This window comes from Ptychodera flava, chromosome 13 (assembly GCF_041260155.1).
Source record: "Ptychodera flava strain L36383 chromosome 13, AS_Pfla_20210202, whole genome shotgun sequence".
NCBI classification, from domain to species: Eukaryota; Metazoa; Hemichordata; class Enteropneusta; family Ptychoderidae; genus Ptychodera; species Ptychodera flava.
In genome coordinates, this window is record NC_091940.1 from 1,480,860 (window position 1) to 1,494,174 (window position 13,315).

Consider the following 13,315-nt stretch of genomic DNA (forward strand, 5'->3'; position numbering starts at 1 on the left):
GCAATTTGTACAAAGAATGTATTTTGCTGTTTATCTCATTTTATTGATAATAATATCATAAACACTTCATTGACATAAGATCATAAAGACAACTATGAAACTAATGGAACTAATGGAAATACAATGTGATTCTTACATTATATTTAATAAGAAAATGTCCTCAAACTGAAGTGATATATTTGACTGACTTATATATTGATATATTTGACACATTTACCTCTACCAGGTCATCATCAATACGCATATTCCACATATTGAAGCTGTCCAGTTCACCTAAGTACGCAGATGTTCTCACAAAGCCGCCTCCAACTGTTGTCTGTTTTTGTCCAATGATCATTCGGCCACCACCACGAACAAGTCGATTTGTATTCATTCCGGTGGCAATGTGTGCAATTACACCATCTTTAAAGTACTTGTACCGACCTTCGACAGATGTCCATGTGACGCATACATGGTGCCACAGCCCATAGTTTACTTCCATTGTAGAGAAGGCTCCTGCTTGGTTACTGATCCACAGTCTCATATTGTGCACGTATTCCAGTACAATGCTGCCAAAACTATCTCCTTGAGTGAAGTAACTCACCATTGTGCGAGGAAAACCAGATTCATCAGTTGTTTTCATCCAGAAACAAATAGATATTTCACTCAGGTCTCTTATATCCGCATCAACTTCCATATAAGAAAACTCGCTTGTGCTGTCAAATGACAGTGTTTTACCATCGTATTCTCCACCATAGCATACAGGGACTTCTGGACCTGTGAGATTATTTTTATAGTAGGTTAATGTATGTCAATTTGCGACACGTCGACAGGAAGCAGCCATTGCATTTAAAATTGACACAAATGGCAAAGAATTTTTGATATCGCACGCATTTTTATCGCCAAAAACAATGTTGAATATTATGTAAACTACATATTTATCATTCCATTAGGTATATGATAAAATCTTTACAGCCCTGATACGGCTCTTTCGGCCCTTGTTCTACGGCGTACGGGCCCTCGCACGCTCAGGCTCTTTTGCCCTACGACCTCGGGCTGCAAAAGCTGTATCATGGCCGTAAAGATTAATACCAGCAAAAATAAGATGTAAATGCAATTTTAAGAGAATATATTTATACTTACTACATGGTATTTCGTTTTCTTGTATATCAACATTGACTACATCAGACGGAGTAAGATATGACCACATAACGATGTCACCACAAATCTCATCACACGGAGCTACAGCCATTTTCTACATTTGTAATGAGAAAACGTGTGCTAAATTGAATTCGTTGATAAAAAATATGTCTCTAACAATAGCTTTTACCATATAGTTTTCTCTAGCGTAGCATACTGGGACTTATAGACCTGTGAAAATATTTTTAAGCTTAGAAATTACAGGCGTATATCTATCATCAAAATATTTTACAGTTTTCACCAAGTACAATGCTCATTAAAATGAGTACGCATGAACCACTACTATGAACTTTACTCAAAGCTGACTTAATTACCTCTATATCCTCTGCATTAAGGGCATCACTCCACATATTATAATCTGCCATTTCCCCGTAGTATGCATAATATTTATTAAATCCACCTCCATAAGTTGTTTGCCGTTGACCGAGGATAAGAACACCATTACCATTAATAGTTTGTGAACTTCTCAAGTTAACTGAAGAATACCTCAATTCACCATCTTTGTACGCCTGTACAAATAGAAAGAAAGTATGTATCAGTACATCAGAAATCAGTAAGAATTACATAGGTCCACAGAAAAATGGTATGGATTCTTCTTTGCTCTGTTTTCTCTGTACTGTTTCTTTTTGAGTAGCTATTTTAGTGGCCTAATGAGCAATAATGAGCCTTTTTCACATAAAAGTGCACATATGCTCTTTCACTTAACTGATTATACACTATTTACTTTGCCTGTCAATAATACAAAAATTGAGGTGAAAACAATACAATTAAAATTACCTTATATGTTCCGCCGTTTGAGTTCCATGTAAAACAAACATGATGCCACAGGCCATAGTTAACTTTCATACCCGAGTACGAACCAGCTGTTCCTTTCACCCACATTCGCAAATTGTTCGGGTATTCGATCCAGATACTTCCATAGTAGCCAGCTCCAGGAGCAAAATAGCTGACAGGCGTACGACTGTAACCTATGGTATCAGTTGTTCTCATCCACCAACACATCGTAAACTCGTGAAGATCAGGAATCTGTTTAGTAACCATGGCATAACTCCATGCATTTGTGCTATCGAGCACAAAAGTGCTGTTTTCAAATGCACCACCTCCACAGGTTGGCTCGTACCCTACACAGTCAAAACATGGGCATATAATTTAGTTATTAAAGCTCGCACGGTAGCAGGTTCACGAGACGAAAATTTCTTTGCCAACAATTTTAGAATTTTAGAATTTCTTCATATAGTTATGCTTGTAAAATATCCGCTGTAATTTAATTTTAAATTTAATTTTTCTATGTAGGATAAGCATTAGACGAAGACCTACTTCTTTGATGACACGTTGTGCTAAAGAATTATATACAGTTTGGACAACCATCTGTCTCTCTCTCTCTCTCTCTCTCTCTCTCTCTCTCTCTCTCTCTCTCTCTCTCTCTCCATCCATCCACTATGAGTGAAAACTGATACACTACTTACGGCACTCAATTTCAGAGTCCTCTACCTGAACACCTGTGATGTCTTCAAAGGTAAATGAAGCCCAAGATACAATATTACCACAACTATTCACGCAGCCCTCTAACGAAAGACGCTGAAAACAATATACACACACATATAAATTATAATCAATGTAAAATGATTTTTCTCTTTCTTACTGTCCAAATAGTTTACTCAAAATAACAGTTGCAGTGATGAAAATGATGACGTGATCTCGACACGGGCATCAGATAATAGTGAAGCTGTAGAATCTGTTGCTTTGTTGTGAGTTGTGTGCGGAGATGTTGGAAGAAATGCCAGACCTCCAAAACCGAATGTAAGGAAAGATGAAAATTTACAATTAACAGGATTTTGAATGATGAAGCAGTAAATAACCAATGAGACTGAGAAATGGCACGTACAGCTGCTGAAAATGAAATGCGTCTAAGACAACAAAATGAATTGAAACGCTCTGGTTCAAAAGTAAGACACATGAACAATCTAAAACCCCCGACACAAAATCAATCTTCTATGGAACAGAGTTCAAAACACAAATAGTCAAATACTCAAGCAAATACTAGGACCAGTAGCTTGGAAGACCATAACAGATGGCTGAGTGAAAATGTTGACAGGTTTCATCAAAAGAAAATTGGACAAACAGCATGATAAATCAAATAAGCCTGGCCACGTACGGCCTAGAACAAATTCTCAATGAATATTTAGTTAGTCAAATCAGAAAGAAAGAACAAGATTTGATCGAAACAGATTGAATGTAGGTGAAAGGTAGAATTTGGATGAAGCAATGACAGAATATCTTCCGTGCCAAACCCTGTTTAATCATCGTCAAATTCAGTCTATAACATTATATAACTGAAGCCCTGGTAAAAGTGTGGAGACAACCTGGGAATTTCACAGTTAATAACACATGAGTACAAGTTAGAGGGTACTCTTCAGACATTGAAACAGACAAAATACAAAAATGGTGGCATAGCATTAACTACCAAACATTCTAGGGTGAAAATGAGCCTGAATGAGATACAACAATCTACAAATTGAAGGTGATGTCCGCAATGGCGAGAAAACGCACAGTTCGATGTCGATAGTCAAAGCTAGGGAAATATGACACACAGTATAGAAGGACAAATGTTAATAACACTGAAGACAAAACTGGTGAAATTTCCAAAATCAGGCAATCCTCACAAAAATTCACAGCCTCACACTGTGGCCTTTAAATCTGTCAAACGCCCGAGGTGGCCCTATCAACCCTGTGACCCATTCATGACCTTTGGTTCAGCTTCAAATGTCACAAATTGTGCACCACCTGAGCGTAAAGCTTGGCAGGATTCTAAGCGATATTGCTGCTATGAACAAAATATTTTGCTGCGATTCTTATATTGGAATGTTATAGGGAAACCGTCGTTGGAACTCCGCCTCTGCGAGTTTGTTACTCTTGCACGATATCAAGATGCACCTAATCATCATGGCTGCAACATTGAAGTTATACGAAGTAGATTATGACAGACATGTTTTAACTTTCATCAATCACCATTATAGCTTAGATACAGTGTTTGTATTGGTGGTATGAGTCCCATACGACCTTTGAGCGCAGTTCCGACAACTGCATACCTTTAACTACATTACACATCGAACTGATCAAATCGGAATTTCATAGGTCATCTCAAGCAATATAAAATTATTTGTATCACAGAAACATAGACTTTGGGCATTAATAAATTCTAATAAGACGGCTGCGAATCTTTATTCAGTGTTCGTCGCAAAAGACGCCATTGTCATGGTAGATTTCCAGGTGCTTTGTTGTTACTGTACGCATGTCATTGTCATTTGTCAATTTCTGATCCATTATTAATCACATGATCTCATGTAGGCTCAGCTAGAGACAGCTGATAAATAGCAGTTTGGAATGAGTAAATTTTGTTGTACTATGGTAAAAGCTTTATTAACTCCTGATTATATAAACAATATTTCTTCTCTGATGATGATATAATGGCTTTTGCGATAGATAGCCTTTATAAATTTTGGAGCAGTGAGAGAGCTCATGTTGTGTTTGAGAATTTAGTGAGGTTGCTAGTACAATATTACTGTGATGCTGGTAATGATGTAATGATCAAAAAACTTTCACACCTGTACCTGATAATAACAATCGATGGCCCAGTATTCGGTACTGCATGGCAAACTATGATGTTACCGCCATATAGTTTGGATTTGGTCAGTATTCGTTTAGCTTATGTTACTATGCAAAGTTCATCAGATCAGACATGTCTTATTGGAATAGCAGTACCAAATATGACACTAAAAATTCTGCAAAAATTCTGTAAAAATTCTGGAGTCATTCCTTCTTTATTACCTCAATTTTATCTTCAGCAAGCACTATGCTCCACATGTTGAAATTTGCCATTTCCCCTCGGAAATAGTATGCCTTTCCCAGTGGTGTTCCACCGAGCGTATTAAGTCTACCACCGACGATGAGTTGGCCAGCTCCAAGAACAGCCTTGTTGGTACTTAAGCCACTGTACGATCTTGCCAAGCTCCCATCTTGGAAGTATTGATAATGGCCTTCAGTCGAATCCCAAGACCAACAAAGGTGGGTCCATCTATCATAGTTTACTTTGAGGCCACTTGCAGTTGCACCGGCATTGTTAACAAACATTTGTAAGTTGTTGACGTTCTGAACCAGAATTGCGTAGTTGTAACCTCTTGCAAGATACGTAAACAAAGCAGTTGATGAAGTTGTATCAGCTGTCTTTACCCATGAACAGATGGTGAATTCCCAAATATCACGTATGTCTCTTGAGGTCGTGGCTGAAGTGTACTGGCTACTGCTGTCAAACTTCCATTTCTTACCATCGAAATCTCCTCCATAGCATAATGGAAGACTTGGACCTGTTAGTGAAAGAAAACACAAATCAAAGTACTGGTATTTTCTTACAACGCATTTACAGGCATTTGCTTATACTCCTGATTTTCACGATTCCGTTCACTCAACAATCATGACACTCACACACATCAATTACTGTATGCCTTCGCCCGGACTTCTAATTTTAAATGAAACTTTTGGAAACACTGTATTGTTGTTAACGTATGTTGTTTTGTATATATGCTCAAAATCAGAAGATGACGAACATGAGATTTCATTGCCGTAGCCTAACCATATTGCCAAGGGGGGCAGAACCTAGCTTAGCTAGGATTTGGGTAATTTACCTAAATTTACATATTTTGCATATTATTTAATGTCTATGCATCTGTTTAATATACGTCCTGGTCATTGGGAAAACTAAGCTTTAACAATGATATAGTTCATGTATGTGATATAAAGTAAACCCCTAATGACAAATGGCCAAAGTTCATAAAAATCACACCTCAATGACTTTGCTCTGGTATCTTTCCTCTACGGCTATCATGGTAATATTCATGTTCATTATGATTTTTGTTTTTTCTTTTCAATTCTAATTAGGACTACCGGTAAGTGATAAGTAAATTTCAAATTTCTCTCCCAACATGCACTCTTTACCTCTTACCTTGAAGTATAGGTAAGAGAGTGTACATTTGGAGAGAGATGCCTTGGGTCAAATAGCCATAGCGTCCTTGTAGTGTTTCTTAGGACATCTACATTACGTTTGAAACAACACCACGATAGTTATGTTCGTTGAATTTTATTGGTCAACAACAACAACATGACTAATATCAGTATAAACAACAATGCAAACAACAACAACAACAACAACAACAACAACAACAACAACAACAACAACAACAACAACAACCAGGAACACAAGAATTCTGAGTCAGCTTCATGATCAGCTATTTCATCTCCAGTTTGGGGATTTATTTGAAGATATTTCGGGTACTGTTTTCGGGTAATTCGAAAACGCAGCACCGTATCAGTCTGCCCTTATCAAACTGGAACACTTAGAAGAGGCTCCAAGCTCTGATTCACAGTAATTATATATTGATCACTCACAAACAAAACGGCCCTTTTAGGGCCACCAAATATTCCAAAAAGAGATCTACCTGCTTAAGGTAGAACGCGCCTCGGGGACAGATATTCGGACTCTCAAATTTCTACATTTCTTTTCTGATCTACCACTTGAGGGGCCTCATTTTGAAGCTCCTTGGGAAAGGAAATCTTTCACCTCACCGTCCTAGTTTTTCGAAAACTGAAAATTTAATTTTCCCAACAGAGTTAGGGATGGAGGCCATTTTGAATTTCAAATATCGCAAAACGTTGGTTGATTTGTTTCACTAGTTCCAAACTTGTCGCGGTGACCCCCGACTTTTATTGTTGATTTGTTAAGAGAATGGTTGAAGGTGTTATTTAGGAAAGTTTGAGCAAAAGTTTAAGCCTTTCACTTTTGAGGCTCATACTACCTCAAAAGATGAGATCGAATGCGTTTGTAGTCACTGCCATGCATTCAGGTGACCTGACATCACAATGAACGTCTTTTCTCCTTTGGCCTGCCACAAAATATGCTTACCTTGCAAGCTTCCTGACAAATGTAAAAATAGACTGCTAGACGCAACGTCGTTTCTTCGGACTTTAACTACCTGATATTTTTGGCAAATTGCAATAGCTGAGAGTGTTCATATGAAGACGACTACTAATGACTAAATGAACAGTCCATGTCTGCGCGCGCTTCTTTTGGCATTTTGCCGCACAAAGATATTTAATTATTCGTTTAAACCGCAAAAGAGCTACATTTTATTCAGCGCACTACAAAATTTAACACTTGATTCAATTAACCAAGCATATAATAAACCACAGTAACAATAGCGAAGAGTCAGTGTACCGGTAAGTACAGAGACACTTGACGTTAAACCATCAATTCAAAGCACGTGTGCTGGTAATCGCCGTGGAAATATTAGCGATTTTATCAGCATCACTGTGTCTTCGAAAAATTTGCACCTTTCCCAAAAAATTCCAGGGGGGGGGGGCAGCTGCCCCTTGGCCCCCCCCCCCCCAAGGCTACGGCTATGTGATTTCTGAAAAGATCTATACAGCTATTAGTGCAAGATGCGAGGTATAATGATATTTAAAAATGCAGATTACATTAATGAGCATTATTTCGGTATTAAAATTCTATGCTAATGACCCTTAATCAATGTGGAATATTCATGTACCTCGGGATCTTGCATTGTACACTATACAGAGCCTGCATACGATCCTACCAATATAGACATTTCCTGCCCTGAGTGGCATACTATCAATTACATTGTTTCAAGTAAACGCGGAACGAAACAAAATAATAAAGAAATATCTTCAACAAATATTTAGAAATGAATGTCTTCATGTAGCTGTTGAAAGAATGGAGACTTTGCAATCTAATTGCAATATTGCTCTAACTTTAAGTTATATTAATTAGCCCATAAGCATACTTTTTCATTAGTTTTCGAAGATACACGGGATGAATTGAATATTTTAAGAAGTAGCATTATTGTAATGCATTTAAAAAGTATCAATATAGGACTACACACTGTGAACAAAGCCGATAAAATAACTTACATGCAAGTCACAAAGACTTATTTGAAGCAGTGTAACATTAAAACTTACCACAAGGCGCCGTTGAAGTCTCAACAGTGACGTCACCATTTAATCCGAAGGATGAAAAGTCGGACCAAGACACCAAGTCACCACAAGCTGGCGTGCAACCGTCCAAGGAAAGAGACTGAAATAATGATGTTATATAATCTCATAATTATTTGCACTTGTTATAGGAACGTTCAACAGAAATTGACGAAGTTGAGGAAGCTAAAGAATGATTTGCCTTTCAAAATGAGCTGTATCCCATAAACGTAGACATTTTACATTGCCTGATCCAAAAGGGCGCATGAATATGACACTTTAGCATGGTACTGGACACAATGAAAATCGTAGACCAAAGACCGAAGACTGAAAATCCAAGATATCCTTCAACACTCATTACTTGGCAAAGACGAATAGCTGCCAATTTTCTCACAGAATACGGGTATAGACAAAAAATATATGAAATATATAGTCAATAAGCAAACAAACAAAACCAACAAGATGAAATAACTTATTTTACAAAGACTTTGGCCAACCCCTCGAACTGACAATGTTTTGATACAAAAACATTGATATCAAAAGACGAAACAATTATAACTTCAATCAACAATTATGTCGAAGGCTATAGCAGGGAATTCTTTTTGTAGATTACCTCTTCCTACTACTCATAAAGACTATATATGAAGTTACTGCTCGGCTTTACTGTAAATTTAAACTAACACGACAACCATTGGCCGATAAAAGCAAAGGTGATGATTACAGCAGTGTCTCCTTTTGGTAGATTTACCCCTACCCAAACTACGAAACCAACACTTTGGCCCTTTAATTGCAATCAAGTTTGTTTTCATTAGTGTAGAGTAGAGCGGGAAGTCCCTATCTGAACGAAAAACAAAAGTTCGGATTTCAGACAGCATAAGGGTTCATTTATTATAGTTTGGGTAGGGGCTAATCTACAAAATGAAGACCCTGCCATGACTATCGTCATATTCATAATCGGTTGGATTTTCAAGTTTAGAATAAAGTTGGAAGTTTATTTCTGGAGGAAAAAACGAGATGAAGATATCAAATAAATAGCAACAATTAGAGTACTGAAGTTTTTGTGACTTGCGTTTCAGTTTAATATGTCGGGTTTTTTTATTGTCTGTATATTCTAGATATTTATTGTCGAATGAATGGAAAGACATCATTGCCAATGTCATGAGTGTTAATAGACATCTCGGATCTTGGATTATCAGTATTCTACTTTAGTTTTGTGTGCTACCGGCCACTGATTACTGTTTGTTCAAATGGAGAAAATGAGAAGTTGAACGATAACATACGATGTTGATCAGCCACCTTTGAGGGAATGTTTGTTCCCTGTTACGGGTCAAGAACTACTTTGCATGCTCAGAGGAGTAACCATAAGTAAAACCAAACACTATATAAAAGGTACAAGACAAAGCAATGAACTTCTCTTTCAATTTTGTTATCAGATCGCGAAGCAACGCCATATTTTCAAATTACGAAAAAAATGATGCGTTTAATTTGCAGAGACCAGTAGTGTATGTAAATCACACCAAAACATTATACATTATGTACGTCAGCTTATCGTGTAGAATTGCAACGTACAAGTATGAGTTTACCTCAATTTTTCCTTGTTCTAAGACTGAACTCCATATATTAAACTCTGATAATTCACCAATTAGGTTGGAGGATGCGCTTGAAAATCCACCATATCTATTTTGATACTGCCCAAGAACCAGACTGCCTCCTTCTGGGATGGAACTGCCAGTTTTGGTACCTGTAATTACCACCTTGCCGTCTTTGAAATACTGGTATGTACCGTCACCGGAATTCCAAGTCACACATGCATGATGCCAAAGTCCATAGTTAAAGGCCATGCCACTTGTTGTGACCCACTGTCCATGTATTAACAGTCGCAGATTCGGTGGATTGTAGAGCGCAAGAGAATTTCCGGCACTGGTGAAATACGAAAAGACATAGCTGCCACTAGTGTCTTTCGTTTTCATCCAAAAGCAAATCGTAAACTCTGACAAAGATGGAACATTTTTGTATATTGTTGCATAGTTGTAACCTGTGTTTCGCACAAATGACAAAGATTTGCCGACGAATTCACCGTCAATACATTCAGTACTGGTTTCTGAAAGAAATACATATAACAAAATCGTTACAGTCAGCAGCAAGGGTCTTATGTCCTCCTTTCTCTCAATTTGAAATGACTCGCCTTCTCATAATTACACTGGACTTACGATAGTATTGTGAACGCTACTACAGAAAGTAGTCACGTCTTATACATGTTGACATCAGCAAATTGAGTAACTTTTTAGGTATGTTTCACACCCTGGTTATTCAATAAGAAGACTGATTAACTCACAGAAAAATGACGTATTTGTTTTCCTGAAAGTTAACTCCTTCAAAGGCTGGAAGTAACCTTTTATCAATTCATGATGCAAAGCACATTTACGACATCACGTTATATCCTACTTTTGACAATTTTCCCCCTACTTTTTAACGCTGTCTCTGCATTTATGGGATATTTTATGTATGGAGCAATAGTACTAGCAACTGTATAGCGTGAATGAAAATCTTTACATGGTGCAGTGTTACAGTAATGCCCTCCTCATCCCCTCCCATTGTTTAGGATATTTAAAGTTGACTTATAGTAATCAACATGACCGATAAAAACCATTGCCAACAGACGTAGCTTTCTGTAACTAACTGAGCATGTTTACGTCCAAACCTTGAAGTAACCGTCTGTCTTGTGTTGAGTTCTTATTGTTTTAACAGATGCCAAAGTTATAAGAAACGACCAGAGGTTGACGTTGACTCAAGCTTTAAGTTGAAAGATCATTTCATCCTGTTTTGACAATATTTCCTGTCCTCTAATATTTTTCAACGTATCTGTATTTAATTAGAACTGTATTCTAAGTCATTCATTCATTATGAGTAGATTTGGATGTACTTTTTTCACTTCCTAGAGCAGAGAAGATAAGCTCAAGAGAGCTAATGGTTGAAGATTTGGAATATGAATTTTAGTATTTCAGCTTAATACATGCATATCGAATCTTCTCAGGATGACAAAAGGATGCATGTGTAATTAACGCAGTTTTGTACAGAGACTTCTAGGTAGAGTATCAGACAAGATGTTGGAGGTTTGATCCAATGTTTTAACTGCGATGTTACACTTCAACAAACAAGTGTCGGGAAGGAAGCTAAGATACTTTGTGGTCAGCCTTCAACTAAAACTCTTGCAAGATTTCCTGAATTTTATCATTTACAAACCAACAACCCTCTTGACTTTTGTCAGCGTACAAAATACATTCAATTTATGACAAGAAGAACCGGTCAGAATTCGGAGAGGACGGTGTAGGTTTAGACTTCAATTGCATTATGTAAACGTTAGCAAGGCAACAAAACCTGAGTTACAATTTTAGAGTAAATCGAAGAAATTTCTGTTGTTCAACACTATTTAGACCCAAGGGCTTCCTATGTATGACGCACAAAATTTCACAATTGGTTCAGATTCTACTTTGTGCGTTCCGTCAGGAGACAGATTTAACAGCTTAAAAAAAACACAGATTAACAGTAGAACAATGCATCTTCTTAAAGTTCAGAATTTCAACCAACCTTTACAGACAATTTCCTGTTCCTCAACTAAAACATTCGTCAAGTCGTCTTCTCTGATGTAAGACCACCACACAATATCTCCACAGTTTTGTACACAACCACTTATTGTTATTGCCTGGGGAAATCCAGACACATAGTGAATACAAATCAGTGATGACTTGGCGTTTACACAAATACAGTGTATACGATGAACTAGAGACATCTAATTTGAAGCTGTTTATCTGTTTTTAATGACCATGGAATAAATCATTGACAGTTCAACATAACATTACAAAGATATTAAATTTCATTTCATTTATTCTGCATATATTTCTATGTACGTACGACTCCATTGACATGATTTATGTAACATTTTGAGAACGGTGAATTCAATGACTAGTACCAATAACTCTAAAACAGAGTGTGTTGAGTTGAACAGTCTCGGTGATTTGTTCACAATTCAAATTCACATTAAACGATGTTTGAATTACATAATTATTCATTAACACGTGAACAAATTGCTCAGAAGATACAATGGCATGAACTTTGATATTGATGAAACTGACTTTTAAATGGAAATCTACTTGATGAATAAAAACGTCTCATTGAATGTTTACTGTATACTTACTTCGATTGTTGAGTGTTCTAACAACTCTGACCAAAAATTGAACTGTGTAAGTTCACCATTAAAGCTGTACTCCTTCTTGAAACCACCCCCGATGCTTACTTGTTTGTTTCCAATTATGAAAGAACCACCGCCAAGAATAGTTGCACCAGAAAGCAGATTGATACCAGACCTGCCGTATGCACCATTGATGAAGTAACGGTAAACACCACCATTTGAATTCCACGATACACAGACATGGTGCCATAAACCAAATCGTACATCAATATTAGTTTCTGGGGTGCCAGTTTTGCCATTTACGTAAAGAGCAATGCTGTGGAGATTCTTCAAATAGATTTCGCCTGCTGCTTTGTTGTGAGTGATGTAACTGAAAAACGTATGGCATGTTGTAGTCATGTCGTCTGTCTTGAGCCATAAGCAAACTGTGAATTTGTCCAAGTCCGGTACCACTGTTGGAACGGTGACGTAGCTAAATCCGTCACTGCTATCCAGAACCAAAGTATTGTTGAAGAACACACCGCCACCACAGGTATGGACACGAGGAGCTGACAAGATTGAACAAGAGAAGGTGAGAGTTATACAGAACAATTACGATGTCTTATTACTATTACCAGTCATTTCGTTTCAAATGCGCATTATCGACACAGTGCCGATACAACATGGTGTTTAGGCTGTGTTCACAAATAACGATTGGGGGGGGGGGAGCAGAATCGCGATCAAAATCTATTTTTTTTCAGATCACATCTGAATGCCCTAAAGCAATTTCAAATCCCCACTTCTGTATGATCAAAAATTTTCAAGTCCTCCCAACTATCACAAGCCCTTATATATAAAGAATGTGCGTGCACAGATGTTCAACATTACCTGTTATTAGCAGTTTGTAAAGTCATATTCCCAAGGCAA

General features: G+C 37.4%; 1 protein-coding gene across 4 annotated transcripts in view; it reads right to left on the reverse strand.

Annotated features, from left to right (window-relative positions):
* Positions 1-13,315, reverse strand: part of LOC139148641 (uncharacterized) — a 135,747-nt gene that overhangs the window by 39,376 nt on the left and 83,056 nt on the right. For all 4 annotated transcript variants that reach the window (XM_070720136.1, XM_070720137.1, XM_070720134.1 and 1 more), the window contains exons 51-60: positions 12,416-12,957; positions 11,809-11,923; positions 9,804-10,321; positions 8,209-8,323; positions 5,008-5,543; positions 2,646-2,757; positions 1,957-2,300; positions 1,494-1,688; positions 1,123-1,234; positions 218-756 (exon numbers count right to left, since the gene is read on the reverse strand). In XM_070720136.1, the coding sequence (XP_070576237.1) occupies positions 218-756; positions 1,123-1,234; positions 1,494-1,688; positions 1,957-2,300; positions 2,646-2,757; positions 5,008-5,543; positions 8,209-8,323; positions 9,804-10,321; positions 11,809-11,923; positions 12,416-12,957 (3,128 nt within the window). The remainder of the gene's footprint in view (positions 1-217; positions 757-1,122; positions 1,235-1,493; positions 1,689-1,956; positions 2,301-2,645; positions 2,758-5,007; positions 5,544-8,208; positions 8,324-9,803; positions 10,322-11,808; positions 11,924-12,415; positions 12,958-13,315) is intronic.